Below are 27,659 nucleotides of genomic sequence, written 5' to 3'. Positions count from 1 at the left end.
ATATATATATATATATATTTTATATATATATTTTATATATATATTTTATATATATATATATATATATATATATATATATATATATATATATATATATATATATATATATATATATATATAGAAAATAATGATAAATAAAAAACATTATATTTTATATTATAAAAATATGAATTTGATTTACTGTAATTTATTTCTTAGAAAATAGTATCAATAAATGAAGGAGTACGAAATAAATAAGCATTACAAAAATATATTGTAAGCCTAACAAAATATAATAATGCAAAAAGTTGTAAAATAAATTAACGCAATTAAAAGTTGAGAATCACTGATTATTTTGTTATAATGCTTCGGGTTGATAATATGTACTTAGATATTAGGTCTAGCTCAACATTTCTTTTTTTTATGCGGTTAACTTTGAATATTTTGGGTTTTTTGTAATTTTGTAGATAAGAATTTCAAGAAACATATCTCTAAAAAAATTACCATCTTTACCTGAATCAAACCGATAAGGTGGGGTTTTTCGTTAACATTTTTTTTTTTTAACAGCGTGCGCTTAGCCTAACGGAAACGTTACATTTGTTCGAAATTGGACGGTTGGGTGTCTTGCGAATATCGCCGCGTAAATCGACCGTTAAGTGTTAAAAATTAATTAAATATATTTATATATTATTGATATGTGATTCGCAATTTGGTATTGAGTGATTTCACTATTTCTAATAAATAATATGTGAGATAATTCCATAGAAAAAAATTGTATATATATATGTAAACATACATCTTGAAACGAATTTATTTTACCCGAGTTTTGAGCCTCTGGAATTTAGAATTTCTACTTTTTTGAACTATTTTTAGTTAATATGATATTAGTAACATCTGTAGGTAAATCCCTAAATAAATACGTTACAGTAAATACGCAGTTTACGTGGATTTTTTTCGTATGAAGTTAAAATGACGAAACGCACAAATTTGTGCACACCGACGCAACGGAAGGTTTCTGAAACGCACAAATTTGTGCACACCGTACGCAATGAGTTAACTCATTGCGTACGGTGTGCACAACTCAAAATAACTCAAAATAACTCAAAATTTAGTGCTTACTAAAATTTTATAAATAAACACACGCGTATAAAAAAATCACTGAGAAAAAATAATTTAAAACATTAATTTTGGCAGTGTAACTCGTCCGCCGTTTGTACGTTTTGCTTGAATTGTAATATTTCAACGCTGACGTTTAAGCTAGATCGTCACCTTTGCTACCGTTGCCGTCGAGCCTCTTCATCTGAAAAATCAAATTAAAAAATTAGTAATTGGAAAAAAAGGTTTTGGTAAGTAACACACAGATTGATTAGCTTTACAGCTCTGTATATATTAAATATATATAGAAGAGAAACTATTAAAATTGATTCGTCGTCACATATATAGTGCTTTGATAGTCCTTAAAAGCAGGATTACTAAAGCTTATTATATACGTATGTATGTATATATACTCACTCCGTCTTCTTGAACTGTCCATATTTTAATTTCCGGACGCGGCTTGCAAAAACGAAATTAACAGTGCTTTAAAACCATTCGTTTGCTCTAAAGCAGCTTTATAACGAATATATAAATCCGTATCATGGCTCTGTTCTCGTCAAATAATGGAACATGTTTGATTACCTCCTTCTCATCTCCATGAGCGGCCGTGTACTTTTGTGGCGCCTCCGCTGCGAACGCTTGGCAGTAGACCAGAGACGCTGCGATGGCCCCCAAGATCGGACCCACCCAGTATATCTATAAAACAAGAATACAAATATGTATATAGACACAAGCTTTCAAAGGTGACCTCGATAATTAAATCGAGACATAAAGTTTATTCTGGATGTTGCATTTCTTAATGCATCCTTTGATATTTTACTGTTGTTTTATTGATAATATATACGAGGCCAGGATTGATTATGGGTGCTTTATATAAATGTTATGTAAATAGTGTAAATAATGAACACTATTATTATACCTATTGTAAAATATGAGTTTACTGAAAATTCACTACAAAATAAAATACAATTTATTCATAGGAATATAGGGTATCAATTAATTGCACAGATTCGATCATATTCACTTTGATAAAACCAATTTACACTAATAATAAATATACTGCACAAAAAATAAATTATTCCACTATAATTAAATTTCAAATTTCACAACGCCAGTGAAAATATGATTTCACTAGTAATACACATTCACTGTAACATGTATGGTGTATTTCACTAGTAGTACACATTCACTGCACCACACAGGCTCAATCTGAGCTTCTAGTCTACGTGATGCAGTACAATGTAGTGAACAAACAACGGTGTACTTCAAACTGTTGTGATTTAAAAATATTATTTAATTAAAAACTTTGTACTTTAATATGAAGGGAAATGTTAACACTGAAACAAATATGTAAATTAATATCTAGCTCTTGAGCGATGAATTAAATGGCTCAAAGACATTATTTATCTTTTCTTGGAAGTAAATAAGGCATAAGATTTATCTTTTCAATGAAGAGCCGCCATTTTAATCAAAATTGTGCCGCTAATCTCAATGATTCTCAAGAGAGATGAAGTCATCTGCAGATCTTTCTCACTATTTATTATTTAAAAATTATTGCATCATTGCAATGAGCGCATTGTTGGGTCACACATTCGTTGAGTGGTCAACGTTCGGAAGGATGTTCAATAGGATAATTGCTGGGTGGGTGTTCAGTTCGTTCCACTGGGCACCCACCGTATTACATAAAACTGTAGCTAATCATAACCGATTATTAGAAGAAAACAGGTGGATTTTCGAAGTAGTGTTGCAAATGGATGAAATAGTAGCAAATTATGCTTGCGCGTTCTGCTCAACCGGCAATGATTCTTTTGAGAGAGCATAGCCGAATTGGGGACGGAAGCTAACTATTACGGTCATTATACCCGACAAACGATCATGGCGCTTCTTGAACGCGAGACGGATCGCCCGAACGAGCGTGAAAATCAGCACCGTGCCCAGAAACTCACCCAGTGGTTGTCCCAATTGCCGGCGATCACTGCTGAGCCGAACGAACGGGCTGGGTTCATTGAAGATCCGGTGTAGTCGATGGCCATCAGATGTCCGAGACTGACGGCGAAACCGATGGCCAACGGAGCCATAGTTTTGGCGTCTTGCTTGTTCTCATCGCAAACCTAAAATCGAAATATACTTAGTTTTATTCTAGCATATGCTGCTTGCTCCTATCACCACGTACGATGGGCGACAATTTCAACAATAAAAAAATAACATAAATTTCAGTGCCTAAAATAACTGAATGATAAATAATAATAAGTTTATTTAGATTTAATATAAATTAATAATTTATCTTGAACTATCCTCGAGCTAAAAACGCATGACACTAAATTAAAATAATAATTAAGAATATATGTTAATTAAAAGAGAAAAATAAAGGTAGTTAGCATGTTTGTACACGATTATCTAAAAAAAACTTTAATAATTTTATACAGTTTCTTACGTTAGGGATATTTTTGGTAAACGTTTTACAATATAAATAGTTACACTATGTGTTAGGGAGTTAAGGAAGGGGGAGGGGTAAGGCTGGTATTTGATACTAGCTATATACATACATTTGATTAATAAATTAATTTAAATGTTTTTTTTTGCTAAAAAAATGAATTACTGACTTAATCAAATGAGAATTATAAATATTAAATAAAATTCAAATTTGAAAAACATATATATGTAGTGTAATACTTGAATAGTAATTTGTGTTAAAAGTTATCGTTAACTATATTTTATAAACAATTAATCTAACGTAGCAGAAATTAACAAATCCAATTAATCAACGCGAGTGAGTCAATAAATCAAAAGAGGAGAGTCCGCTCGAGTGGCGTCACTGTCTTGTGTTATATTCTGACAGTTCATAACGTTTAAAGTGTTAAATGGATAAATGCGTTCACTATCGACGAATAAATCATTGAGTAACAATAATTTCAGATCTATTTACGGAACGGCGTTTCAACTCGATCAATCAGAGACACGATGAATGCTGCTATGGCCAAATGCGTCCGACCCGCCATTTTCTCATACTTTCGGGACGTTAAAAGCGCAAATTTTGGCCAAAGGCGTCAGCCATTTTATAACGACTCGGGATATTTTGGTCTAAAGCGATTTGTATCGACCATGACGCTGGTTGTTTTATTAATAGATCAAAATCGAGATGAGTAACGATTCAATTAGCATTAGTAATGTGTAATCGGAGGCCATAATGGAATAACTAAATATTTTAAATCAATCACGTTTTAGTAAATTATTGATTTAGGCCAATTAGTGTGACGCATTAGCATACAGTATGTTTTTATATGCAATTAGACTATAATTACCCCGAAGATGACAAATATGAGCACGAATCCGAGGAAGAACTCAATGCCGAAACCTTGTAGAGAAGAAATCTTAGGGCTTAGAGAAGTCAAGCCCAAGTTTCCAGCGTCGGCTTCTGGAGTCAATGCCTATAATTAAAAAATACCATATATCATAACAAATTATTTTAATTAATATCTGGCTCTTGATTTAAACTTAAATTTGTAAAACATCCGCAAGAAGGGGAGCTTCTGTTATTGATACTTTGAATTGCATTTGAATATCTCTTGTATATAAGCTTTTATTACCTTCAATATGGCAGATCCGGCGATGGCGCCCAAACATTGGACAATGGTGTAAAGCAGAGCTCTGACTACTGTAATTTTTCCAGCTGCTAACATTGCAGCGGTGACTGCTGGATTTATGTGGCCTCCGCTAATATGTCCGATGGTCTGAAATATAAATCAGGTCATATTGTTTGTCGCGTGCTGCGTTTGCCGAATAAGGATGTGTGTAAAAAATAACTGTGTACGCGATGACTGGTAAATAAGAAGAAAAAAACACGACGGTGGAATGCAGTTGAACCAGATCACCACGAATGATATAATGACATATTCGTAGAATTCGAAGGGTTCCATAAAAAACTCATATCTATAAAAGCGTATCGAATAACATCGGTTATTCGCAGAGCAAAAAATAAACTAGATTTGTGTGGTTACCAGTTATTATTTTGTGACTGATTAGCATGTTAGTGCAAAATAAATATTATGTGATTTATTAAAAATATTCAATCAGAAGGTTTATTGAAATTAATAATAATATGTTATATTTAACCCTTTGCTTGCCAAAATCCAATAGTATTGGCTTTTGATACTTAGTGAAAATACCTGAATCGACGTTATAATTAAAGAAAGAACCATAGATCTTTTCAATTTGATTATATTTGTGAATCTATCAAAGATCGTGATTTAATGATTTTATTTAAAAATCGGCAGCGTCTATGCAAATTTTGACCGTTAATTATGTCGAGGTGGACTCAGTTCTAGCCCAGATTACACGATTGAATCGAGATGCATAGCTGGTGGTAAGTCGTCTTCCAAACCTTAGAAGGAGGCTGACATGGACCTCGACCCGAAAGTGCACATCTTAGAATACTAGACTCACCGACACGATCACAAATACGGCGAGACCGAAAGTCAGGGCTATGAGGACCAAATTCGGCGGAGAGTTGGGATTTATCAAGTTGATCACGGCTCCGCAGCCGTAGAAGTTCAGCAGCAGGTTGCCTGAGAAGAAAAGAAAAAATGTTAATATATATTACTACTTACAACATTAGCTTACTAATAAATTTTATATTTTCCTTATGGTATCTTGAATATTGTTTTTTTCTATGAGTTTTATTTTGATTTTGTTCGAGAACATTGAACTTATTCAATTATGATCAAAAGTGATAATTGTATTGCGAATTGGATTGTTCGAAAACATTTTTTCTACTTACAGAATCATGTAGTAATTGTGGTTTCAAGTGCAACTTAAACAATACCTAGTAAATTGTCCATTATCAGAAGTGTTAATGTTAGAATATCGCGTTTGATGGAAAACTAATCTATTGTATGTTAGATAGGTATTACTATCAATTTTATTCATTACTCTCTACTATACTATGATGTAAACATATGAGAAATGTAATTTTAACCTAATCTATCTACATTAGATAAAAAATCAAAAAATGTGATCACTGTTTTTAACATTAGCAAAAGAGCGGTGTCAGTAAAACGTATAAATATATTACGGTGTTATAGATTATTGAGAGAAGTAATACAACGACTGAAGGTTTACAGTGAGAAAATAAAGAAAAAAATGGTTTCAGTAACTAACATATAATTTTAAATAAATTTTGATAGAAATATACAAAATTACAATTTTTGAGAACAACTGTTTAAATCATATCACCATGAAACATCAGAAAAATAGCTCGAGTAAATAAATATATTAGCTAATTTGTTAGTTAGTTTAATTCGTCATTTTGTTTCAAAATGGCAGCTATTCAATAAAATTAAAAAATCGTAAATTTGGTAAAAAAATCTTACAGAAAAATGTATATAAATTTAAAATATTGTGCTATTTATATGGGATTTAAAGGGTTTTGAAGACCTGGTAACTGTCGTAGTTTTAATAAGAGCAGCATAAATCTTAAAAAAAATCTTCTTTGTAAAAAAAAAGATTAGAAAAAAATGTTATATTTGTTAAAAGTAATGTTTTTCCCAAACATTGTCAAGTATATGCCGGGCTTATTTAGTGCCTCAGGTAAAAAATAAGTTGCACCCCCCACATATAATATTATGACACATTACATTTAAAACGTGAGCTGATATACATTCAAATATCATACACCAATACTACTTAACTATCAATTATCGTTCGCAAATAATTAAAAAAATTATAGTAATTTTAAGCATTTTGAAATTTATACTGCAACAAAATATCCATTTTATTGTATTAAAATGATTATTTAAATTTACGCTGTAATTAAATAGTTGATCAACGCCAAAAAACATATACGTAAACAACTGTATGGTAACCACAGAACAGAGAATATAATAGTAGCTAATCAAAGTGTGTATAGAAGAACGATGAGGTGCAGAGAGTAAACTTTATTGTTACAATGAGGCTTAAATCGAGTCGCTCTACTATAAGACGAGCAAAAAAATATTTTTAGCCCTAAAAATGTACCATTAAATTTAATGAATGTAAAATTATTATTTATTTTTACGCTTAAATAAATAAAGGTTATTTTAAAATAATATTCGCTAGCACTACGAAATAATTTTGAGTATCCTTAGTGGTCCCTGATCGCATCGGAACAGTATCTATGTAGGACATAATTTATTAATAATACATGTATCAAGTTAAAATTTACTTTAAAAGTATTATATAAATAATTAAAAACATTCAACCGCTTAATAGTAGATGCTTTGAAAATAAAAATATTTCAATAACAATTTTGGGTATGTTATGTTCCAACACTAATCACACTACTTTTATATCAAAAAATATCTAAAAAAAACTATTTTTTATTTATCCATCCTCCTGACTATACAATTATAGGTTTCTATATAATTTTAAATTTTAGAAACAGTAAAGTGTGAAGTGTGATATTGTATTCCTCGTGAATAAACATTACACCTAATATAAAATAATATAAGGCGAAAGATACTTATAATTTTATTAAATTATACAGTGTAAATCATTTATTAGAGATAAAGAGATCCAATCAGTTTTTATTATTATTTTTTTTGCCACAGTAACCAAATAATTTATTACGTAACCGTGACGTCATTTAAAATCGATTTTGACGGTTGTGAATGTACAAACATTAATCATACATTGTGTAAATATAGATTAAAAGTACGTAAAGAAAATAATAAATAAACTGATTAATAAAACACTTACCGATAAATTCTGCAAGTAGTGACCTCCACATGTTGTTTTTGTGGCTCTTCAGCTCACTGATTCCTAATTTTTCGACGAATTTTCCCATACTGCTTTAAACGGCCTCCTGTTGAATAAATCAAGAATTAATAACATATAGACAAGCAAAATAACGATAATAAAACCGCACGCATTATCACATTGCGGGTATTATCACAATGTTGTTGTTTTTTGTATGGTCACTAAAAAATAAAGATCGTGACATCATTCTTGGTTGTGGTAAAACAGCCTATGTGACGTGATTAATCAATGGTGATCGTGGATAGAGGTTATTGATATTTTAACTCCTACTTAAAAGCCACAACAAAAAAAGGCCACAATGACCTATCAACATTGGAATTTTGGATCACTATTATTTTTAGAAATAATTATTTATGGCAATGTGCGTATGTTGAAGGCAATGTAATAAATTATATATAAATACAATAAATGTGTTCCTTTTTAATAAAAATATATTTTTATCTACAATACCTTTACTTTACTATAAAAAAACAAAATGTAATGAATAATTTTATTAGAAATTTGAATTATAGATTATTAAGATTTAAGTCTGCATATTCCAAGAGCTTCTTAATCTTGTTTCTGATTCGCCTTTTCTAGATCATTACATAAACGGAATGTAAAATAATTGTTGTACGACAACGATTGTCATAGAAGACAGAAAATACCCAGGCTCACTGTTAAAAAAATATTTTGTGTGTATGGTTGGATTGCAAGGGGATTATGCAATACGAAACTATTAAAAGTGGCCAAATAACAGCAATCTTATATTGTGATCAGCTGGATCAATACACGAGGAAGTAGAAAAAATGGTTTCACTTGTCAACAGAACTCAAATAAATGCGTGTCTCCATGTGGCGAGATTGAGTCTCGATAAAATCAAAGAACTTCGCTTCTATCTCCTCCATCTTATTCTCTAGACCTTGCTCTTTCCGACTACTGTGTATTTTAATTGCAGTAACACTTTTTAGGCAAATGGATTTTTAAGTAATTAAAAGTGATTTTTTTGTTTCATTTAGCGAACACCCAATATAATAACAGCTGGATTTATCTGCGGAGTAGTAAAATTATCAAACATATAAATATATCCTCAGGGTTAATTATTAATTTGAAATTCTATCTTCTACAGTTTCAGTGATACCTCGCTCCGATTCGATTGTGTTATACCTTCAAAACAAACAATGTCGCCTCGCATTTAAAACATCAAAACGTTCATTATGCTTAATGCGCTATGATATTTTTGCACGCAATAGCTCCGGGGCTATTGTTGCGATACGAGATGAACTGAGAATGTAAATGTGCTTCGAAACGCATCGGGATCATGCAACAATTGCAGTTGTGAAATCGGCACTAATCGCGGCAATTAACTGCAGAGGAGACAGTGAGCACAATGAGCATACAGGCCGATTCAGATTAAATAATTATTTCAATCATATAAATAGTTCCTGAGAATATTCCACAGTTCATGATAAAAATCTTTTCAATAATATTTTTTAGATTACATATCAGAGTGCTTCTTATTTTCTCTTGAATATTAGGAAGATGAAATGTTCCTTTGTTGTGCGTAGGGATTGCAATACCGGTAGTACCGATACCGGTAATACCGGTATTTCGGCAAAAATCGAAACAATTTTTTTCCTCAAATCCGCACATTGTCTTTGTTGAAAACGAAATCTCCATTGCTTAGAACTACAAAAACAAAGCTTCCCATATTGCTTAAAGAAGAAGCGGAGAATAAAATAGTGCTCATTGTAAGGGATTTTATAAGTAGTGTTATCGGTGTAGGATATTAATGCAAAAATATATTATGCAGTATTTACATTTATAGCTAAAGTTTAATTTATGTTACTTTCAACGTGAATATAAATATATAAATATACATAAAATATATTTTTCGAAAACATAAATTGTTGAGATATTTTTAAATAAATAGAAAATGTGCAATATTTAAAATAAGATTATATAATATAAATAAATCACATAATAAAAAAAAAATAAAAAGTATTTTTAGAAGTACCTGAATGTAAGGAAGATTGTTTATGTGCTTATTATTGTTTGCAACACAAAATATACATAAACATACGAATAATTGGTCATAAATATCGGCAACATAAATCGAAGTTTTATCTGATTGTTTATTATATTTCTTAAGAAGCGTTTCAACTTTTTCCAAGGGAAAAAGTTTTTATAATATTTCCATTTCACTAAGATTTAATGTATTTCATTAAATTACATGTATTTTTCTGGCTAAATTCAAAGATGCTTCCTGTTTGAAATCCACGTCAAAAGTAAGAAAATCGTTCCGTCACCACCGCAATGAAAACGTTCGAGCGTGCATATTAACATTTTTTATAACAATACTACGACTTAATTAGAATAAAACGTAGGCAAATCATATTACGAAAGCTATTTGTATTTAAAGAACTATATCACCCTGTAGAAAGTGTTGGCCGAGATTTAGTTTTAATCTTCAGAGACGAGAGATTAAATTAAAAGAAGATAATAATATAACACAGGGCCAGACTGATGGATGGGATAGATATGTTTATACATTCATTTGTATTGTATATAAAAATGTCATTGTTGATGTAAGTTAAAATAAAGTTTAACGACCAGTTTCGGAAAAGTGTCATAAATTATAACAACATAAAGGTGTAAAATTACATAGGCTAAGATAAGATATATATTTGAAATATCCGCTAGTAGGTAATTGGTGTCCATGTTTTGGATGAAGTTCTAAGAACGATTTTACCTTAAGGAAAATAATTTTATAATAAAAAATTCGGATCGCACTTACTGAAGAGTTCTAATGTTATCGCTGAGAATACAAAAAACCGTTTCGTAAATACTGTTATAAAAAACCAATAAAAGATACGGTAGAGTATGCGAAAAACAAACACGCGAAGGTTGTATCATCGCAAACTAAAATTGGAATGCTTGTTTTTTTTTGAGACACAAAAGAGCGAAAACTCTTTAGCAAAGAGATTTGTATCGAAAAGGACAAGAGCTGCAGAAGATGATAGTATTTTGTCACGGTCGATAAGACACGCTTTTCGCATGCTAAAGTATCCAAACATACAAATTAGAGACGGAGCTTTTCAATGTGACTTGCTGTGATATTTTCGGCTTAGTTCGATACAATTTCTTGGTCCATTGTGCGTATTTCACGTTTAATAAATAACTTTTGATCTAGTTAAAAAAAATTATTATATGTAAACCTGCACAAAGTAATTAAAAAATTATGTAATAATATTAAGGGACGTAAATTGGGGGAGGAAGGCAGGCGATAGCGTTTTACCCCCCCCCCCTCCTTGAATTTGCCCATAAAAATGCATGAATCTTAATAAAATTAAAATATTAAAAAAACGACCACTGACAGACTAACTTTTGTTTTCCTTTCCCCCTAGAAAAAGCTGAAATGACCAGAAATTCTCAGGATTCTCAAAGATAATCTAAAGAAAATAATCTCAAATCTATTCCGAAAATATTTTTAAATATAAATATTTATATTATTTAAATATAAATATTTCCCTGAGAAATAAGCAAACTTATTTTTCAGGAAAAAATAAGCAGAAGAAGTACAAACAGACGTCGCATCTCGCATATAGCTTCTTTACTTATGATTTGAGAGTATTGGTCAAAGTATATTCAAACCGAATTTTGGTCAATAGGAGGGAGCAAAAACAATCATCGTCAAAAGTAATAATAATATGACATATTATAATCACATACAAATATCGATGTGAAAAAACAGTTTTGTCCCTTCTCCCGCTTTCAACCGTAAGAGTTGTGAAACGATTTTTTTGTCTACTACATAAACAACAACAATACCTTGAAGATGGTATTGGTAATTTATATTATATAAACGAATCAATGTCAAAATCGTGCACTTTTACATTCATTGACCTCATATTGCTTCCATACTCACAGACACATAAAAAACATTGAAGGCATCATTTTTTTATATTGCATGAGTTCCTTTTTTCTCATAAACCTGTTTCTTAAAAGCAAAGGTCTGCGAACTTGTATACTAAAATATATTTTCAGTCTTCAAGTCATGATACTTAATAAGGCACATACATGCTTTTTACATCATCATATTCTGCAAATTAACTTTTCCATTAAACTTCTGCGCGTAAATACGTGACAGGTAGTACACCAGGTGCTTTAATTAATTCCCACAAATGACTCACTCTACCTATAAAGTAATTACTCACTAAGGACTAGATGACGACTATAAAATATTACACCATCTATGACATTGATCATTGTGTAATTTCATTTTGTATCATAAAGATTTTTTAATATATATTTAACTTTTTATAAATCTCGCAACTGTAACAGCTGTAGCGTTCTCTTAATTTGGTAAATTAGAGAAATGGCAAAGGAAGTGGTTTAGCGACCGTTAGTAACAAAACGATTAAACAACCGCAAAGATTAGATATTTCATTATTGTGAATACAGCCGTTAAATGTGCCTAGATTTAAATACACCGAACAATGTATACAATAAGTGTTAACTGTTAATTATCTATGTCACGATTTTCCGGAATTTTCCTATAAATCTATATAGCACAATAAACGTAGCACTTAAAAAAATATCATGACTCATATTCTGTATCACATTTTTCTTAGAATATCTCTAAAAAAGCTAGTTAAAGTAAATACAGCCACCTAACCTTCAATCACATATAAGATTACCTATCTGAAAGGTTCGCTGAGCATTTAAAACGTGTTTGATATGCTCCAGCGCATGTTTATGAATTTTAATCGGTGTTGTGTAAAAGAAAGATATATATCTGAGGGGGGAGGGAATATCAATAAATTTATCATAGAAAAATTAATATAAAAAACTCAAATGATCGATTTCACGATGTAGATACCTTTATCGTTTACGATATAAATAAATAAGATAATCTTTATTATATGGTTTGGTTATAGCCGCAATGATTTTTTTTATTTTTTTAAATCGTTACAGAGAGACTCATTAGTTGCTCGTTATATCGAGACATTTGCATTTGACAGTTTTGGCCATAAGATTTTAATATTTACTATTTGAGCAAAACCTCGCATTAATTGAACATAAACATGCATTGTAATTGCGTTTGCTTACAATAAAAATGTATTAACAATTCGCTTAGCATTGAACAATGCTATTCGTCGCTTATTTTGTTATCATATACAACCGTTACTTCCGATCATTTGGATGACATTTTTGGTCGAAACACTGCAAGTTTTGAGCAATATTATCATATATTTTAAAAGTTTTAAAAATATATGAATATGATTCGAAACTCGCTTCATTAAATTCCTGACATTGAATTTTGGCCACGGCAACAAAAATTGAATGCATCAATGAGCAATTCAATGTAGAAAAATTACATTTTAACAAGTTTAAGTGATAAATAAAAGCAATAATTGAGTCGTTACGTTACAAAATCGTCTATAACATATTTTTTTATAAATATACTAGATATTAACATATACATTTTGGTAATAATATATTTTTTACTCCGATATTAATTTTATACTCAAAATTGTAGAGTCGTTTTTTTATATTTTTACCTTCATTCAACCCTAATAATTAGTTTTTCTAAACATAATAACTTAACAAAATTTCCATATCATAATAAGTATATTATTAAATGACTTTTTACATGAATAATAAAAAATAAAATTACACGTGTTTTAAAATCCTTATTTTTATAAACTGAATTAGAAGGGGAGGCTAAAAATAAACATGCCAAAACACAGCTCCATTTTGCAAATTTTTTAGAAGTACATTGTTCGTTTTTAGAATTGAAGGTTCTAAATAAATTTCTTGAAAATAATCGTAAAATATATCGCTGCGTGATTTAAGAAATTATTTTTTTGCACTACACCGTTCCCTGCATATATTGTTATAAATTCTGTAAACACAATTCGATATTTTAAATAAGTTCTGCACAAACAAGTAGTCCTCGTTTCTCTCTTTCAAGAATAAATTGCACGTAACAACATTTTTTCAAGTGTGTTATTGTGGATTTTGAACTTCAACGACCCAATTGATGAATGAAGGTCATGAAGACGAAAATTGAAAAGCGATTTAATACATATTTATATTCGTTGCACTTGAATTGGGACGCATGTACTTTTAGAATATGTGTCGCCACATTACAGCATTTTCTCCGAATCATATAGTACATACAAGTTTTGCCTTGAAACAGTTTCGTCTTTTACAACAAAATTAAAATGATAAGAGAATTTTTGCAACGCTTCAATAAACAACACAAATCTCATCAAGAGTTTCAACTTATAAAAACACGAAAAGTCACTCACCATCTTAGCGATGGAAACCAAATCAGAGTCTTATCAATTAAACTCGAGTGTTTTTCTTTGCGCACTGTGTGTCGATCAAAATCTGATGCAGTTTTTTTATCGTATTATTTATCGATCGAGACTGTGATTCGAACCGTGACAAGACACCAATTGAAGGTGGATTTGGAAAGATAACTATTTATATGTCAGATTTATTAGTACAATAGTGCGATAACGAACGGCTTGTGTACCTTTGGACGATTCAGGGCTCTTCGTGTGGTCTTCGGAGCACCAAAACTGAACTGAATTGAAAATCGGACATGGTGTCGTTCGATGGCGGTGAACTATTTGCGAAACATGCTAATTTTCACATGAGGCATGACTCACATGTTTGCTACCTGAATCGGATTAAATTTCTAATCAATGTTCGACTATTGGACGATAAAAGCATGCCAATAAAAATGAAGTTTTATGTTATTAAGAAATCAAAAAATATTCTAATGTAGAGTTTTTTCTAGTATGGTTTTTCTAAATGTATTTATAATTGAACGTAAGAGTAAATTATATTATTAAGCCTTAACGTGTCATTTGATTATTCATCTAGTTTGGAAAAAGGTTCGTACTAACAAAAATAAAGCGAGTGAGTAAAAGAGTTTTAAGTATATTGATTTGAAACTGAAAAAAACATATTTTTTGATTACCCTATAAAATAAAAATTGTTTTTTTTTTAATTAGAAAAAGTCGGGAATCTCTGATTTGCTATGAATTTTTAATTATATATACATTCCCATTGCTCATAAATGGAAATACTTACACAAAAAGTACTAATTAATTTCATTGTTAAAAATGTTGATAAACTTCTACATATTTTGTTTGCAACATATAAAAATCGTCCAATAATATAAATGATTGCGAAAGAAAAACTTCATTCAATAATCTAAAGTCTAGATTATATGTTGATGTTTCTGAAAATTAAGCTTTATCTGTATTTTCATGAGATTGCAGATTATTTTGTTTTACAAGATCAATTTTACAGAAAAGTTCAACGAAGTGAGGAATACAATTAAAACTACGACATTAATAAAATCGTTATATCCCACATTCTAAAAAAATATTTTTAATTTTATGGCGGATGATAGGATATATGTATAATATATTTTAGTGTTGCCAGTAAAAAGAAAAAGGGAGTCAGTGGTTTGTAACCTCCTGTAATTTGAGTCGCGACGCTCACTTATGTAGAACTAAAAAAAGGATAAAAACAAAGAGACGTAAATTGTGGAGCCACGTATCCCACAATTTTAGTTTAATTTTTTTCTCTATGATATTTTTAGTGTAATTATAATTTTTACCATTTTGAAGATGGACTGTATAAGATCATTTTTTTATAAAAAAATAAGAGGAAATCAATCAAAACTAGGACAGTTACCGTGATCACAAAAACCGTTAAATCCCATATTTTTTGCTGCATATTCTCTTAATGAACTATACTTTAAATAAAATTTGGTTGTTAAACTGTTAATTTGCCTAAGAATAATTAAATTTTAAATAAAATAACTATAAAAATTGTCGTTGCTTAGTTTAATATGGTAGTTATTTATTATTATTAGGTAGTTAGTTAAGTAAGAGTAAAATCCTGTACTAAGCGCAGCTAAATCATAATTTAGTGCTTCTCAAACTTTTTAGTATCGCGTAAATTATACAGCGAAAAATATTTTGTATCTAATTAATTGAAACAATATAAAGAATTCAAAATAAGTAGCATTTTAAAAAATATATTTCTTAGCATCACTATAACGACCATTTAAACAAATGAAAAGAGAGATCAAAGGCTCAAAAGTAGTGTACCACACACATTATACTCAAAACAATACAAGAGAAATCTTGTGACTAAGCAATTGCGTTATTAATTGGCAATATTTCAACGACAACCTAATAGCACATCCATCTCGAGACGTTAATCACTTTAATCAAGTACTAACAAAACACTACGCTTTTTTGGAAAGGACGGGCGCTGGATAATTTATTCTTCTCTGTGCCTAATACTATTTTTATTTTAAGATGTATATAAATTTCGCGAGTGTGTTCAAGAAGCGATACAATTGCTCGCAATTATCCTCATTTGCGATTCGCCTGAGCTGTTTCAAATCAGCATTATAAAAGACATGACACTTTGTCACAGAAAAGAAGACATGGATAAAATGCAGAAGGCAAACGAGTCACTACATTGACACTAGAGACAACAACGGATCGTCCAGAAAGCATCACGAGAACACATCACGACTAGTCTTAGCTGCTCAATAGATATCACAGTCGACAATAATACAACTTGACACGCCTACATAACTTAACATATATGTATTAATTTATATATGCTTATTAAATAAATTGTTATCAGCTTTTCCGGATGTAAATGGATCTGCGTAAATGCAGCATGTTTGATAAAAATATCTGAAATTAATTCAATCAGACAAATCTCAGGAATACTTTATCTTTATAACGTGTGGTCCGATTGTTAAAATTAAAATAGAACGATGACGATATAGTAATGATAAAATGTATAATTACACCCTTATTTTTCGCTCTAACGACGCCGACAGGTGAATTAATTGCACGCAAAAGGGTAGCTCCGGCGCTAATTACTAAATGGGACGGACGTTAGTTCGCGTGACACCACTGGACACACGCCTACTTCCACGTTTTCGTTATTTTCACGCGGAATGCAATGTAAATTTACACACCAAACCTTCAATATGCGATTAATTCGCGTGAGCTCGTAATCTGCGTGCTTTTATTTGACACTGAATTATGTCGCCGAGGGACATCGCGTTAAAAAATCTGACGTGTACGCATTTCCCGAAAAAATCCCAAAAAGGTTTTCCTCTATAATTATATTGGTATATGAAAAATAAAAGTGATCATAAATAAGCAAATATATACGCGTACAGTTTAATAAAGCTTAAACTTTCATCGTTTTTGAAAAATATTGTTTTGACAAAATATTATATGTTTGAGAATCTGTTTTTTTACTCCAAAACTATGCATTAAAGTATTAATCAGAGAAAAGTGATTTTTTTAGTATTAACATGACTTTATTCTCGATAACTTCAGACACATGAAAAAATATATGTAATATTCAGTATGTATTTATATTATTACAGTCATCTTTGTTTAAAAAAATCCTGTAATTAATTAATGTATAAATATTATATTTAAGTTAATATGTTAACCCGTAAAACATACAAGTACATAATTAATTTATTTTTAATTCCTATATATGATATTATTATTATTCTGACTAAAATACTTAATCAACGATCACTTGCTGTCACACTATATTTTTTTTTATCAACATCTTATCGTAGGATTTAAATAACATTTAGATGAAAACACTGATTATTGATTAAAATCAAATAAAAAATCATTGCTAAAGGCAAAAAATAACCATTCTTAAATTACTGATCCTTATTTTTTGTTACCGTTACGTAAGTCGAAACAATATAATCTTAAGACATTGATATTTATTTTTTTCTAACCGGAAATTTAAAAAAAAATCTAAACTTTGCTTATCGTAATTCCTAGAGTCGGTCATAACACTATTGTCAGACAATGTTTTCAGAGTGTTAATAGGAAAAAACCGTTCCTTCTTTAACAGCTTGCTCTAAACGAAGCTGTGGATTTAGTACAAGTAACACTTGTTTTTAAAATTACAGCAGTTGTAAACCATTAAAAAATATTTGAAAATCAAAAAATTTTAACAAAAAATATTGTGATAGACATTTATATTTTCTCTTTTTTACATGTTTCACGGCTGTTAAATGACAGTTTAGAGCAGCATATAATTTCACTACCACCCATCAGTTAAATTATATTTTCACTAGTAGAAATATAGTGCTTGAATTTTTCCAGACACTGATAATTTCGGATATAGATTATTCCGGATAGAAATATTTTTAATATTTTATAAAAAAAATTTTAGATTGAATCCAATGAATTTATTTTTTACTTTTTTTAAAAAATAACTGTTGTTGCTATTTATATATATATATTTTTATAAAATTTTTCGCAAGTTGATCTCTATAAAATTGAACAAAAATTAATTAATAAAGATTGATTTTTTGGCGGTGGTTTTTATGAAAATGAATGGAAAATTTCGAAAGGGTTCAGAAACAATGGTTATTTAAAAAACTGATAAAAAGATTTTTTTGCGTATTTTTCACGAAGTAAAGAGATTGTCTACATTGATTTTTTTATCCAAATGGCAATGTAATTTTTTTAATACATAAAAAAACAGTGCAGAATAATCAATGTCCGTAAAATTCGTTTACGAAAACACCCTATCCGGAAAAACTACCGAACATAGAAACAAATACATACATATGTATACATATATCTTCCAGTGTAATGTATTTCAATCGATTTCACTGAATATAAATATATAATTTGAGAAAAAAATCACTTTTTCTAATGATTTCACTGAATCTACTCAAAAAATAATAATGAAAAATAGCCCAGAGCTCTGAATGTTCTATATTAAATATTTTTGGGTATATATTTTTAAACAATAATTTTTAAAAAAATCAGAAAAAATAAAGTCTATATAAAAAAGATACAATTGAAACCAGCAAATAATTTTACATATGAATTACGTTATCTTAACTTTGGTTGTACAATTAAATTAATACAACATATAAACCGTATATTATATTTGATTAGATTTAGACTTAAATTTGATTTAATGCATATCAAATAAAATAAATATATTATGTTATTATGTACAAGAGTTAAATAAATTTATTATATTAAAAATAAGCCTAGTTTTTCAGCGTTGAACAATAGTTTTACGTTCAACATCCGTCACGCCGCTTTTCAAACGTTGGCTCGCGCCGCCTATATCTTTCTCTCTCTCGCTATTTATCTAATATATTTTTTTTGGATGCAATGGCCGACTTCAAGTCCAATTAATCCACAATCTGCTCGGATAACTGCCACGACTGTGACTGAGATTTATCGCCTTTTTGTCTTCCACCTACGCTTTCCTACGCGATAATATGAAAAAATCATATCACGTTATGTTAACTATATATATATAAAAGTTTATTATATTGTTTAATTTAAACCGACCCCACGCAGTAATTTCGTTGGTGCACATTTATTACATAATGTATGCCAATGAAATAAGGCGAGTGAAAATGCTATTACATAATAGTTATACCCTTAAATGACACACCTTTTGTGAAAGGTGATGGTCAATGTTAAGTAATTTATTTTGAATTAATTGTAGCAGTTAGCGTTTTCTATTTAACAGTGTGCTTTCTATATTCAAGCATTCATAATTATTATGATTGACATATGACAATTTTTAAAAGCAAACGACTCGATTATTATTCAAAAACTATTCGAGGTTTATTAACGTAATATTATGATATAAACACACACGTGTTTGATTACGCGTTTTATTGGATCATGTTAATTTGTTATTGCAAACACGACATTGCAGATGTCTCACAGAACCATAAACGGCGATACGTTTCAAGGTGTTATAAGATTTTTTGCTTATAATAAATAAATAATTTACCGTGTCTACGAAATAGGGTAATTAAATTGATTGTTGTTGTGGTGGCTGCACTGGAAGCATTGTTTATCAGGCGCGGTTGAAAGAAACGGTTACTAAATTTTATAGTCGTGACACATTGTGTGTAAAAATAAATAATAATCACCGACGCATTGAATAAGTATATGCGAAAACGGTGTATTACCATAATTCTGCAAAAGAGTATCGTCATTTCCAATATATGTAGTTAAATTATTGCGATTAAAAGAGTAATCATAACTAAACAGTGAATTAAAAAGTATACTGTTTATTTTCAAATAAATCAGCATCGAAATTAAGAGAATAAATAAATAGCTTTTTTAAATCAAACTGTGTTTTATTTAAAGTTATGGGCAAGAATTAACACATATGCGTTTATTTTTGGTCGTATCGAATCAACTCAAATAGTGCAAATTTGTTCTATGTTTAAATTTAGTTACTTCTGTATTATAAGACGGCAAAAACATACAAAATTTAAATTAAAAAATACTTAACGCCGGGAAATGCATATTTGCGTCATTTATTTAATAAACCTTTAACTGGTGTATGTAATATTAGACCACTCTTAAATATTATACTTTAATTTTTAGTGTTTTTATTACAATTTATACTCATACCTAAATTGTGTAGTATTATCAAAAGAGTTTTTGTCCAAAAAGCTTATTTCTTAATATTACAAATTTTACTTTATCTTATAAAAGTTAAAAGCTAGAGGGTTAAAACTAGATTTTTTAGTTCTACAGTGCTATTTTATTTTTAATTATGCAGCGAGAAAATGTTTTTACAATAATTAGCACTATTATATTTTTGAAACTAATTGACTACAGATTATTTAGCTGTGCAGCATACAATTTTCTCATTAAATAATATAAAATATTTCTGATTTTTTAAATACAATACGTAGAACTGTAGCGATCTCCCATAATGAAAACCCATTACAAAAAAAGTCATAAGCCTAAATATTTTTTTTTTTCTCGTCGGCATAAACAAGCTGTGTTGCGTATCCGAGAAGACATCCATAAAGCGGGAAGAAAAGCAGTGATTATTTTAATTGCAAGTATAATTTTTGTATTTGATTTATAGCTACATATACCTGCTACTAACTAGTTATAGTATAAATATTGCTGTAAAAATCTTGAAAATTTTTGATACACCACACTTTGATTTTGATAACAAGTTATAATTAAATCTTTACAGATTAGAGATATTTTGTAAATTACTCCCTGACATTTTTGTCGCTTTTTAGAATATATAAAATATATAAAAAATATTTTCTCTTATAAAAGTTCAAAAATGTATATTTTAATAAAATTAGATTAGTATTGAAAACACAAAATCAGCTACAAGGATTCTTATTTATTTATTGTAAATTTTTTGCAATGCGTAAATATGACAGGCATCGACCCAATATGTCACAATGGGGTAAATACAAATAGCAACTATTAAGTGAGTAGTAATAATTAGACACCAAACAGAATCAGAGTCTATAAATCAGCGACATTTATTTGTAATATTGATTACAGCTAATCAATATTATTACGACCTAGCTCAATTTTATTTTAATTATTCTTCACGATATTCGTCAATGAGATTAGGAAAATCTAGGAAAACCAAATCTGTGATGATCGATCATAATTATCAAACACTAGGGTACATATGGGATTTGTACCCAGGTCTTTAAATTAATAGTCAACGGTTTATATACAATATATAGTTTTACTGATGTTACCATAAAATAACCAAGGAAACGTAATTTCAAGGTGGCGCAAAAACTATGACCTTATAAGAAAATGCCACTACTTTTACAATACATAATAGAGCATTGTACTCATCAAGAATAAAAACACTAGGGTCCATATGGAATTCGAACCCATTTCTCTTAGGTTGTGATTTATATCAGTGCTATCAAATAAAACTCGTTTAATGTAATTATAAAATATTTTTTTTTGTGTAACCATATCCCAATGTTAAATAAAAAAGGATGTATATTTGTAAATATACACACGAAGAGAAGATTTTAATGGTAAGACGCGCGAATATACACGTCCGCGGGTAAATTGGTGCACTAGGACCTTAAAATGTCTGCGGTGAGTAAAAAGTTAATATTAAAAAATATGCGTACCTCAAAAGCAACATTAGAATAATATGCGTGTACGCTTCTAAAACTTCACTATTCTATAGCAGTCAAATATATAATTAAAGATAAGAATTTAAGATGTAGTGCAATTTCAACTTGCCTAAAATGCGTTTACTGAAGGTCAACTTACAAATGTCGAAGTATCACGAAACTAAGTTTATGTTACTTAAAATTTGATATATTTATGCAATAATTGCTATTGTTATGATCTCACGGTTATGATTTTTAGTATGCAAAATAAAGGTGTCGAGAAAAGTTTTAGAGAATGTATTATAAAACAGAACAATATTTGATTGTTGTTTTTATTTAATTCCTAGGTATTAGTTTAGTCACTATATCATACACTGAACCATAATGTAATAAATATAGATAGATATAATAAAATACTACAATAAAAACAGTTTCTATGGTAACTCTTGTAACACATGTTGATTCATTGGCAATTAATTTAAAAAATATTTTGTTTCTTTTGATTATACAAATTATATTTTTGTGAATAAAATTAAAGGTTATCTTAAATTCATGTTGAAATATGTATACGATACAATCAAATAATTAAAAATATGTTATATTTGTTCATTAAAAAGTGATATTCAAAGAATGTTTTTTCGTAGTGATATTGATAGTATTTTAAGAAAAACATATATTATTAAAGAGTCTATCCTTCAATTTTAATATTTTGTTTGCTCTTAAATATTTAGCTAAATTCACTAATACACTATTACCACTAAAAAATAATAGAAGTCAAATACAATATAAGTTTACAAATTGCATAACTCAAAATACATTTTTCAAGGTTTACGGCCAATAAAAAAATGTAATAAAATTCCATAGCAACGACAATTATTCAACAATGAAAATTATTCTCGAAATCAGTTAAGAAAAACGACTTACCTTAGTGGTAATATGTGGTAAGGGAGATGATCAGGTGCTGACCGCTCGACACTTGGAACTGAACTGACCGCACTCCTGCGCCTAAGCACCGGTCAACTGCAAAACGGCGGATTAAAATGGGTCGTAATACAAATCAGGCGTTTAAGGATGTCTTGAAAACTATCAAGGAAAGATACAGTGGAAATAAAAGAATAATTACATGATCTAAGCTCGTGTGTATTTTCTTATATGACTATTATTTTTCTATTTAAATAGTCATTGACAAGTGAGTGTATTTTTTATTTTATAATGGACGTCAAATAAAAAAATTTGAACGTCAGATATGCGGTCTTTATAAAGCATTTCAAGATAGATTAGCTTACATTAGGTTAGCATTATTAGATATAAAAAATCGTAGCACTATTAGTAGCGCAACTAAGATGTTTCTATAAAAAATATAGTGCATAGTTTATTTGATCTAGAAAATAAATCTATGTACTCAACTTCATGATAAGAAAATTGTGTGAGATAGACAAGATATTTTAGTCTAATTAAATGCTCATGATAATATGAGGTATTGAGAATGTAAGCGATGGAATCTGCGATTTTGAAAATTTATAATTTAAAAGTATTTTAAATTTCTCTCTTTATGAAGAGAAGATATTGTATTATATTTTAATGTAATTTTAACGTTGACTAAAATATTTTATTTACATTTTCATGGTCAATACGTTTAAAACGAATTGTATCTGACGTAAAAACGCATTTTTTTTTAAACTAACTGGATTTGAGTATAAGTGTTAAAATATTAACCATGAAAACTTTGAATTTAAATGAAGTGAAATGCATAAGATTGTATTTAAAAAACATATTTAATAAATATGTAACATATCCACTACCATAATATCACTATAACATTGATTTTGAGGATAATTTAAATGAGCAATATGTAAAATAATTGTGCCATAAAACGATTTTTTATGCATTACTATTAGGATTGGTCAAAACACTGCAACGAATCCGTTTCCGAAGGAAAAATCTGAAAATTTACCTTACATAAATGCGGAAAAAATCGTTTTATGGAGCAAAGTAAATATTTATATGAATGCACATGTCTCTTAAAATAATTCGCTGTTAAATCGCACCCATTGATTTTATTCAAATAATGAATGGTCAGTATTTGTCCACTTATGTTCAAAACTAATTAAATTTTAAACTTGAAGAAATAGCGTAGTGAATACAATTTTAATACGGTGCATGTTTTATTAATTTAAAAAGCATTTTTTTTAAGGGGCTCATATTTAAAACAAAGTAAATTTACGATGTAAAAAAATTGATTGTATAATTATTATTTAATATTGATTATTACTATTATTTTGTATAATATTTGACTTTTGAAAACATGGCGTTGTAATCTTTGCGATATTTTTCCAATACAATATAGTACCCATTTTTAATATTTTAATTTAAATATAGCGCGAGTTAAATTCAGCTTTAATTAGGAATTTAATGGTCAGTGTTTTAACTCTTACTTTTGAAGTTGCGATCACTTTAATATACTTTTAAAATATTTTACTTTTAAATGACTAATCATAGAAATAGGAATATAGATTTTATATATTTTTATAACCTGCTAAAACCTTTTCGTTACTGTGATGTACACAGTGTATACACTGACATGTAATATTATGTAATATAAATATATTTTAACTATTCCTCAGCAATACACATACCCAAATTATATAATTACAACTTATAAGTAATTGTCAAACTAAAAATAAAAGAATATTCTGACATCAAACGTCGGTTTTTTCGCTTCGCACGTTAGTATTGACGTTCAGATACAATAAATATTTTCTACGTTCAATTTCTGCATTTATATAAAATAATTTTAAGCACTTGTATTACAATAATTTTTACGACTTTGACTTTTATCAAACTTTAAATTAATATTTCTTTTATACTTGTACACTGTACACATGTACACTGAGTGTACATCACCGTAACGCGCAGAATTTTTTCACAATAAGCATACAGTAAGCACTATAATATTTTATTATTGATTGTTTTATCAATTAAAGTATATAATAATCAACATTTGAGCGTTATTTTAAAATGTAATAAAGTTCAAAATAATAGTTTAGCGATTGCCACGATTTTTTAAAAAATATTATTATAACAATTTTTTTAGTGATTTGCTTGCTTTGGTTAAAATGATTTGCTTAGAAAAAATATAATAATTGATCACTGCAATACTTTTTAGTCACATATATTTTTTTTTAAATCAAGTAGATATATAGAGAGGTTCTTTTTAATTTATAATTTTCATGGTCAAAATGTTAAAGCTTATATTCAAAGCAAAGTATAATAGATTAAAAATAGTTGTGTGTTTTATATTACTTTACATTTTTATAGTCAGTGTTTGACTGTTTATGTTTAAAACCAATAAAATTTGCTGTTGAAAATTGCATTGTATTAAAAATACAATGTATTATTTATCCATATTTCGACACTTAATACAAAAATAATTAGATTGTTGATGACAGCAATCATAACAAGTTTTTGTTTAATATTATCCTCTTCTTTTTTACATCATCATTAATCAAAAAAAATGGTCAATATATTACGGCTTATGCTTAAAATTAATTTGACGTTTGAAATTATGGCATGGTGAAATATTTTTTAAATACATTTTTATATATTTTAGTATTTACTTTTCGTGGTTATAATATTATTCTAGCATTGATTATTAATAATTACATACAAAATTTAATAAATTTCAAAATTCATGGTCAGTATTTGCCCATTAATTGTTCATGGCCAAAATTTTAACGCTTGTATTGAAACCTAATTAGGTTTTAAATATCAGCGTTGCGATCGTTAGAATGCTTATCCATATTTCACCTAATCACTATTTAAATAATATTATAAACATAAAAAGTATATCCATATTTAATTTTTTCATGCCCAATAATTGACGGCTTATGTTTAAAATTTTACCCATTGTAGTGACGGTTTTTAACCACTTTTAATTCATTATTGTTTTGCCTAATTATTATTAATTAATTATAATTATTGCATTGATCATTGTTAAGATTTTAAAATCAGGCGTAATGATCAATGCAATACTTTAATACATATTATAAAATTTAATCTAAGCATAGTGAATGTATATTTAAATTAAATTTGTCTTTACTATTTTTCAAAACTCACTTATTAAGAGTAAGCAAATTTTATTTTTAAAAAGAGGTGATTGTTTTTTACTTTAAGGTTGGCACCATTGCCGAACAGATTGATGCCAACGTGACGGGCGGTGGGTGTTTCAATTGTCGGGACAATTTTCGCGTTAGACAAGAATAGAGCTGCAATTTTAGCGTCGACAAGGATGGTCGCGTGGGATACGACAATTGGAGCGATTTTCGGCACAGGAAGGGCCTGTCACTTAACCTCTCGTATATTATGACCGCACACACGAGCTTTTATAATCCCATCGCATCATTCGCTATAACTGGCGCGATAAATTAACTACTAATATATGTACATAGTTTACCGAGTAAGTAGTTGACTGTATAGCGGTCTTCGATGCACTGACCACTCGGGAAGCTTTCAGTGTATATAAACCTCAAGTCAGGAAAACCCCGAAAGAAAGTCTTCATTCTGTGGCTTTTCGCACTGTTCCCCCTCCTAGACACTCTAGGTGTTTTTTTGTATAAAATAAAATTAATCACTTCGCATGAATCGCTTTGATCCATTGCGAAAAGTTCTTCGAACGCTGGAAGCAATGGCCATAGCGAGGAAAATCCCATGATTGGTTCCGGCTCTATCTTTGTTCTTGAAAGATCACTACAAAACAATAATTATCAATCTGAACTATCGACAAAAAGGTTTATCAATAGTATTATAATACTATGTAAATAACTTATTTATAAAATCGAGCTACAGAAATTAATACGTCATTCACTTACTCAACCTTAACTGCAATTATAGTAATAATAATTTACCTATACACCTGTCTATGACTCAAATTACAACAAACCATTTGTCTCTGGAATATTTTTCATTAGTAAATGATCATATTTTGCTTGTACATATACAATCACTCTTGTAAGTTGCAACACAAAATCATAATAAACTTTAACCAAACGTTATATTGCTTTTAATGATTATTTATTTAACACTGTCGTTTATTTTATAACAGATGTTAATAATCCCTATCTCTTTTATGGTGGCTTTTTTTCGCGCTTTACACTCATTATATAACTATTTTTTTGTATTTATTGCTTTATGAACTTTGGTGTTCCGACAAAACGGCACGAGACAAAATAATGCCGATAAAACAGCACTGCGTCAAAACAGCGCGAAGAAAAAAGCAAATTAAATAAAATAAAAACCGTTCCCATGTATATTTTTTTCTGAAAGTGCATTTTCGCTGATCCTTTGATATTGTTTTTATGCTATGTAAGGTTATGTAATTAAATAAATTTGTCGATTTTCGTTATATTTCATGAAAGTGAGAATAAAAAATATATTTATTTTTTCATTTAAAATAAATTTTATCTACCGTGATAAATATTTGTTAAGATCAAAGTATTATCTTAACTAATAGTTGCTATTTTGTCTCGCACTGTCTTTTTACGGAGCCATGAACTTTACTGGGTTTGAGGCCAAATGTGTGTGATTTTGCAGCCAAATATACGCCGGAAATGCTGGTAACAGTTTATTTTATAAACATATGTACAAATAAATATAGATGCCGCTATTAGGCGATGGAGTTAAAATGTCAGATCTTGGAAGTCGGAGTCTTCGCTGGCGTGTTGAGTTGTATTATTGTCGGCTTTGTTTCGGTAGAGTGGCTAGAATTATCGTGATATGTTCTCTTGATGCTCTCTAAACGTTTAGATAATGTCTCTCGTGTCGA

The 27,659-nt window shown here is 29.2% G+C and overlaps 1 protein-coding gene across 2 annotated transcripts; it reads right to left on the bottom strand.

Annotated features, from left to right (window-relative positions):
* Positions 1 to 1,080: 1,080 nt before the first annotated feature.
* On the bottom strand, positions 1,081 to 26,341 carry Prip (aquaporin prip). 2 transcript variants are annotated; one of them, XM_088198562.1, is made up of 9 exons: positions 26,292 to 26,341; positions 22,763 to 22,858; positions 7,807 to 7,912; positions 5,518 to 5,639; positions 4,662 to 4,805; positions 4,377 to 4,502; positions 3,021 to 3,185; positions 1,657 to 1,770; positions 1,081 to 1,279 (listed from the first exon to the last, which is right to left on the bottom strand). In XM_088198562.1, the coding sequence occupies exons 3-9, from the start codon at positions 7,892 to 7,894 to the stop codon at positions 1,232 to 1,234; spliced, it is 807 nt and encodes a 268-aa protein (XP_088054688.1). In that variant the 5' UTR covers positions 7,895 to 7,912; positions 22,763 to 22,858; positions 26,292 to 26,341; the 3' UTR covers positions 1,081 to 1,231. The 2 variants fall into 2 exon arrangements, with proteins under 2 accessions (XP_088054688.1, XP_088054689.1); XM_088198563.1 differs by lacking the exons at positions 22,763 to 22,858; positions 26,292 to 26,341 and adding an exon at positions 14,163 to 14,303 and having other exon boundaries at positions 1,087 to 1,279.
* Positions 26,342 to 27,659: the final 1,318 nt, after the last annotated feature.

The sequence above is a fragment of the Plectrocnemia conspersa genome, unplaced genomic scaffold (genome assembly GCF_051122295.1).
Source record: "Plectrocnemia conspersa isolate PC_06_02 unplaced genomic scaffold, ASM5112229v1 ptg000011l, whole genome shotgun sequence".
NCBI classification, from domain to species: domain Eukaryota; kingdom Metazoa; phylum Arthropoda; class Insecta; order Trichoptera; family Polycentropodidae; genus Plectrocnemia; species Plectrocnemia conspersa.
This window is presented reverse-complemented; position numbering and strand designations above follow the sequence as displayed.

What these genes read in the sequence shown, in the direction of transcription:
- Prip (XM_088198562.1), bottom strand. Translation starts at nt 7,894, where the DNA reads ATGGGAAAATTCGTCGAAAAATTAGGAATCAGTGAGCTGAAGAGCCAC. An exon ending in ACTACTTGCAGAATTTATCG is followed by an intron (nt 5,640 to 7,806) that starts GTAAGTGTTTTA and finishes TTTTCTTCTCAG; the next exon opens with GCAACCTGCTGCTGAACTTC. An exon ending in GCAATTGGGACAACCACTGG is followed by an intron (nt 1,771 to 3,020) that starts GTGAGTTTCTGG and finishes CTTGTTTTATAG; the next exon opens with ATATACTGGGTGGGTCCGAT.